Source organism: Papaver somniferum, unplaced genomic scaffold (genome assembly GCF_003573695.1).
Source record: "Papaver somniferum cultivar HN1 unplaced genomic scaffold, ASM357369v1 unplaced-scaffold_81, whole genome shotgun sequence".
NCBI lineage: Eukaryota > Viridiplantae > Streptophyta > Magnoliopsida > Ranunculales > Papaveraceae > Papaver > Papaver somniferum.
In genome coordinates this window covers 6,982,986-6,989,873 of record NW_020651082.1, presented here as the reverse complement: position 1 = coordinate 6,989,873, position 6,888 = coordinate 6,982,986, and the positions used below count along the sequence as shown (strand labels likewise).

General features: G+C 36.2%; 1 protein-coding gene across 1 annotated transcript; it reads left to right on the top strand.

Annotated features, from left to right (window-relative positions):
• Positions 1–5,661: 5,661 nt before the first annotated feature.
• On the top strand, positions 5,662–6,888 carry LOC113345292 (RING-H2 finger protein ATL2-like). Its single transcript, XM_026589078.1, has one exon. The coding sequence runs from the start codon at positions 5,756–5,758 to the stop codon at positions 6,746–6,748; it is 993 nt and encodes a 330-aa protein (XP_026444863.1). The 5' UTR covers positions 5,662–5,755; the 3' UTR covers positions 6,749–6,888.

Sequence of the window (6,888 nt, the reverse complement as noted above, 5' to 3'; positions counted from 1 at the left end):
AACTGCTGAAATTCAGATATGCGTTGCTGCGAGTGGTAGAGAGAAAGAATTTTATGCCCAACGTACGATGGGACTTTTGAGAGGGATTCGTTCTGTCAAAGTATTAACTTTAAATTTTTCTATCCTCAAGGTATGGCGTTTGACCTTCTTCACTTGTTTAGTTGGTGTTTTCTACTTTTTAACAGTAATTTTAATTGGAAAACCGTTATGTTTTTCTTCCTGCTCAATGTTGTCAGAAGAGCGGGGTGCACCTCTTGGTGTTTACGTGACACATTATACCTATGTTAGGTTTTGGTGTGATTTCCTTGGGGTGATCCTAGGTGAGCTCACCCAAGCCCCCTAAGTGCAGCTTTCATTGACCCGTGAAAGTTGGTCTGCTGAATTGCACCCACCCTCGGAATCTGAACTGAATGCAACGCTGTTGCCTCGGCACAGTTTTATCTATCATAGTGTCTGATTTTTGCAAAAGAAAACATAGAGGTCATCGCTAATCTATGTAGCAAACCTCGAAAATTGGCTAGAAATATGCTAACATATTGAGATATCATAGACATAGATGCTTAAAGCTAGGCATTTGCAGCACCCACCACCATAGGATACATATTTCTTTATTGTATTTAAGAAATTGTCGTTTTTGTGATTCTTGCAACGTAAATACAATCTGAATAATATTTCACTTATTTATTTTATGTACCAAGCATTTAGGTTGAGTTCCTGATACACTAGCACTCAGCCGCCTGAATTTTTTAATTTTCAGAATTTGGAGATCTGGAACCAGACGTGCGTTTTCAGATACTGCATGCATCCTGTATTCTATATACTTAAGAGTTCTCCTAATATAGAATCTGTTTCCCTGCGGATATCAAAGGTTGTAACCTAATTTATTTGTCATTACTTTTATTTATACATGTCACTCAAAGTAACTCATTTTTAAGTCAAGATAAGGGCCTTGCTTTAACGTTTGGTAACGTTCAATTTCCAGCATCGTGACGAGCCCCCATTGGATGAATGTCGTGAAGAGGTATTTTTCATAATTATCAAACTCTAGATCTGAGAGCTATAAGGTTTGTCTAGTTTTAATACGATATGTGGTTATTATCTAGGTAAAATTTAATCCAGAGAACATAGGAGGAGACTATTTGGATGCTGAGTTATCTTTGCCGTGCATGATATGTCACCTAAAGTTTGTGGAGATTAATGGTCTTTGTGGATGTGCTAATGAACTGAAGTTTTTAGAGACTGTTGAAACATGCCACAGTCTTGGAGAAACTGGTACTCGCCAGTGATTCAACTGAACAAGACTCCCAACAGAAGAAACGGATGGCGAAATTTAGTGAGAAGCTGTTAAAGTTTCCTACAGCCTCTAAGAAAATCCTTATCTTGTTAAAATCCTGAGTAAGTTTACTTTGTGATATCAATTTCATTTTTCTTTTTTTTCATGCACTACCTAATCTAAATATCGAGGGAAGGTTGCCTTTTTTCTATTGTGAGTTGATAGATAATGGATATTAGATGGACCTTCGATCTTTTTTCCTGTTAGACTATTATTTTGTCTCTGCCCCAAGAAATTTTATGGGTCACTCATATATGTCTGATTTTTCCAGTCACTCTTTCTCTATGAATTTGCCAAATAGTAGAAGTGTTTAAGAAGTGCCTCCTCATGGTACGACACAGGACTGAGGAAGTGTTCTAGATAGTACTAGTAGATTAATGTAGCTAACTGTTAGCTTTTTTCTTGTGATGACAAGATCTTGGATGGTCTTGAGCAGCACCTGACCAATGTTTGAGAGTTGGGACCTTCCATGTGAAAGATTGGTCCTACCTAGTAATGGGTGATTTTGTTTGTCTAGAGTTGTGACCGTCTTAACTTAAAACTGCTTAGATTCTGTCAGCAGAATGCTTGACGTCCTATGTTGCACGGACACGCCAAGAAAGATGATGTAACCGTGTCGGACACACAAACGGACACGACAAGACTATGACACTTTCCGACATGCGATGGACACGCCACATCACTTGTCGCATAAAAATCGACATTAGATACTTTTCGGACACTCTCGGACACGCCATAAATGATTCACTTTGGTTTGGAAAATCAAAATTTACAACAATATGATGCTGATTTATTTTCCTTTTAGTTAAAACCAAGCATTTTTTTTTTTGCTTAATCACATATTTTTATTAATTGAATAGCCAAATTACAAAAAGTTTACATCAAAATGTCATTAAAGAACAAAAGCAAAGACTAAAATATATGGAAATCCTAATAGAATCCCTAATAAACTATATTAGGCATTTCAATTCTTTTTAAAAAACCAGGCCTTCCAGTGTAGATGATTCTTTCACCAGCTTTTAGCATTGCACCTCTTTTGGCTAAATCATCTGCAGAGAAGTTGATTTCTTTATAGCCATGTGGAAATACAATGCCTTCTAGTTTTTGTTTTGCATTTATCCATCTTGATCTGAACATCCAAGGAATGCAACCATTAATTGCAGAAGTCATTTATAACAGTTTTTGAGTCTGACCTGATTATTACTAATGGAGCATTCAACACAAAAGCCCATTTTAGTGCACAAATCACAGCAAGGATTTCAGCAATAGTTATGGTTCCTCTTTTGGCAATCCAGGTGTAGCTGGTTTTGGTGTTATTCCCAGAAATTCAATGTGTGAAGTTATTGGAGCAATGTCAGGAGGAATAGGAACTGCCACAAACTATATTGCAAAACTTTGTTATTATTACACTATTATTAATTTTATTTAATTAGTTATCAAGTATTTTAAAAATAAGAATAATTATTTTGTTAAGTAGATTGTTGTAAAATTTCATTTTAGTGGTGTGAATAATACATATAACGTGTCCCCGTAACCCGCTTTTTTGAGATTTGACGTGTCAACGTAACTGTGTCGTGTCGTAACTGTGTACCGTGTCAGTGCAACATAGTCCACACCCAGAGATCAAATTTGCATAATGCAAAACTACAGTGATGATACCTTGCCAGAATCATCGTCCGCTACCTGCAACCTTAAGTCCAATTAATGATATCAGTGACTTGAGTTCAAAATTGGTCTGGCGATCATCACTTGTGAGATTACACATGTCTAAAAAGGAAAGCAGGAACTCGGATTATCACTTGTTGGACTGTTGAACTTGTCATGTTGAAATGCTCGAGTAACATGTGGTGCATGATTTTAGATGGGGCTAACCTTGATTGAGCCTTGAGTCAATTTCTTAATAGTGTTGGGGACTGCACGTCCTTAACTATTGTAAGTGGTGTTTTGCGGAACTTATATTCCTAGGAATGATTACCAGTAAAATTTTAAAAAGTTGATATTGCAACAATATATTTTTTATAAATTAATATTTTAAACGTATTTTAAAACCCAGTTTATTATCAATGTACACTTTTTTTTTTTGAAACATGTAATTTATTAAAATAACTTAGTTTACAATTTGTCTGAAAATACCCACTGAGTCTGAAAATAAGATTTAAGAAATAAATATAGTACACTGATTCATCCATGGGCATTTTTTATTTTATTTATGTTGACATAAAGTGATTTTTCAATATTATAAATTCCTTTTTGAAATTTTCAAGTTAGAAAAAAATTTAGATAGTAGTTGAGAAAATAATGAAGTAGTAAACATTATATTATGTTTATAATCCCCCAAAGGCCAAGGAATAAAAATTTGCAAAGTAATAGTAAAGAACTCAACACAAAAGTTGTACTTGTCCCTGCAATGATCTAAAGAGTCCCAAAAACAGAAAATTTTCTTTCTTTTGATGCATATAAAATTGTTCTGATTCCACCCCACTAAGGCAACTAACATTCCAAGCAAAAAGTCATCTACCGTGTTTGATATACATGAATGTTTGTTCGATCATTTTACCATCCTTGATAGTTCAGGCGGAGCCGGCTTGAAGCTGCAGTTGAACGCTCAGCCCAGCTGTCTCCAAAGTCTAAATTTTACAATAAATGGGACTTCCTAACCCTAAACCTTGAACCCTGGTATCCATGAAGTTGAAACTTTTTTAACCATAGTTTCAGCTTTGAAGGTTGCGCATGCATATCGACTGTACTAATTTGAATGCTGTAGCATGGCAGATGGAGGAGGACACTGGACAGGGACACATAAACAACCATCTAACATCCAAAACGAGGTTTCCTAGTCAATCTTGAGCTAACTTTCCATGTAATAACGCCCCTACTTCTACCAAACAATTTAATGCTTGGTAAAGTGACTTTCCAGCGTCAATGGAAGTTTGTAAGGCTTTGTCCTGGAGATTTATGGAACAATTAATGCCCGAGAACATCATCGATAAAAACTAACAAGAGACTTTCCGAGAAATTGTCGAGCTTTTTTCTGAAATTGATACTCCATCCGATTTATGCGGTTTCGAACAAATGTTTTTGCTTGAAGCTGAAGTAATCTCCAAAAATCAGAAACAAAAATATTTTGCTTTCACAAAACTAATTGGTTGTTATTTCCCGTTATGAGATTGTTGTCGATTAATCCACCGTTTAAATATATTTTTACCGGGCTAACTCTTTTTATTTTTTATTTTTTGCAAACATTTCAGCACCTTTTCGAGTTTTAAAAATTCAAAGGAAGACTACTTTTTCTGTATATATATTCCTGTTTGTCACTTGGTTGATCTAAGCCAGGACAGTAGTACTCAAGTACTGTGTACACCCATCACTTTTTTCTTTAAGTACTCTCTAGCTAAGAACATAAAAGCTCGAGTGAATATTATGGTGATGGTGGCTACACTAGAAAAGTTTGGTATGCTTAATGGAACACTTGGAAAGCAAATATAATATCTAAAGATGCAGATTTTCTATTCTCCCTAATCTTCTCTAACTGTGATTCATAAATAGATATTATACTTATCAAGAAAGAAACAATGCAGGACAGAGAACCGTCAAGTGGTCTGATAATTCTCATACTCCCTCCCTTCCACCAGGGAGTTCAGGATTTGAACCCTTAGTAATCATGTACCAATGAGAAAAATGTTTTCCGAATGCATACTCTTGCTTTCTTAACCAGTGCGGAGACGAAATTCTACTCACAATCATTTTAACAGTGAGATCTTAAATATGCAAGTCTGAGTTCTAAAAATGTAGGATGAACATAACTAACGGTAAGTTTATGACTGATATCTCAAACACTCCAAAACTGATATCCTGAAACACTTGAACAAGATCTTAAACATGTAAGTTTAAGTCCTCGATGTGTAAAACGAACATGCAAATGATAAGTTCACGATTAATATCCCAAACATGCAAAGACTGATATTTTGAACACATAGTTATCAGAATAGCAAGAACTGATATCCTAAACACGCAGATCAGCAGCAGATATGTAGGAACCAAAACCAATGAGAATCTTGAATAGTCTGGTTGTACGCATTGAATTCGGAACAATACGCTTGGAAAGGGGAGTGAAGATTCCAACTTTTCTTTATTTCAACCTTCTCCATGACTAAAGAGAAGTAAGTGAAAAAAAAAAAAAAAAAAAGTAAAAGACAAGTCAAGTCAAGTGGTGGTAGGGGCAAAGTAGTCTCACAAACAAAACAACAACCAATAAGGAATTGTTTAAGAAATTGATAATATAAAGCAAATTCAAAACATACTAAACATCTAAGAAACTTCCTTTCTTCTCATATCATAAATAAAACCCCCCATTCTCTTCTTCCTCTCCCCAAAGAACCCGTTTCTCCATTTTCCCCATAATTTCTCTCTTTAGGAACCAAAATGAGTGACGATGATCTTAATTTCTCCCAAAGGGGGGGATATGTATCAACACCACGAGGCTATGCACTTAGTGGGAAAATAATGTTAAGTGCAATCATAATCCTGTTCACGGTTGTGATTCTCATCGTTTGTTTTCATATCTATGCACGTTGGTTCTTACAGCACCACCGTCCTCAGCCGAGTAATCTGAGTAGTAATCGTCGCCGTAGACGACACCGGAGAACTCATCGAACTCATTTTATCTTCACCTCAAACCCGCTTCCGGGCGACACGGTTTTCTCCGTTTCTCGTGGGCTTGATTCGAATGTGCTCAAGTCTATACCTATATTTACTTACTCTGCAACTACTCATAAACAAAAGGATGATCAAAATGGTGGTGGTGCTGCGGAGGATGGTGATCATGATGTTTTAGAATGTGCTGTTTGTTTATCTGGATTTGAAGAGAATGAAATCGGACGGATATTGCCGAAATGCAAACACAGTTTCCATGTCGAATGTATTGATATGTGGTTTCATTCTCATTCTACTTGCCCACTCTGCAGAACCCCTGTTACTCCAGAAACAGCAACAGCAACAACTGAATCATCATCAGCAGCATCAGAAAGAGCTACAATTCATGAGTTAACTCAGATTGTAATTGATTCTTCAGAAGAACAAGGTTCTAGTACTTCTAATCAACCTTGCACATCTTGTAGAAATGAAGGGTCCAGTAGTTCTGTCTCTGGGTCTGGGTCATCTTTAAGTTTTGTTTCGCCGTTATCAATTGAAGTTCGAAAACCAGAGGAATCAAATCTGAAGAGTTTGGTAGAAGAAACAGGAGGTCAACAAGGGTTAAAATCACCAGGGAGTAGAATGCTTTCGTTGAAGAGGATATTAAGCAGAGAAAAAAGAATGTCTTCGATGAGTAATTCGTTGAGTTTCTGTAGTTACGTTACTGACAATACTGTTGATCGTGATGAAGAAAATCAGGTTCAGGTTCAACAAACAAGATGATGAGTATGAGAGAAACGGTCAGTCAACGGTTATCTCGGAAGAAGATTTTAGAGACGTGGAGAAATGTAATGTTGTTCATCTCGGGTGAATTTCCCGCCATTGACTATCAAAGTTACTAAAATTTGTAGATACGGTAAAAA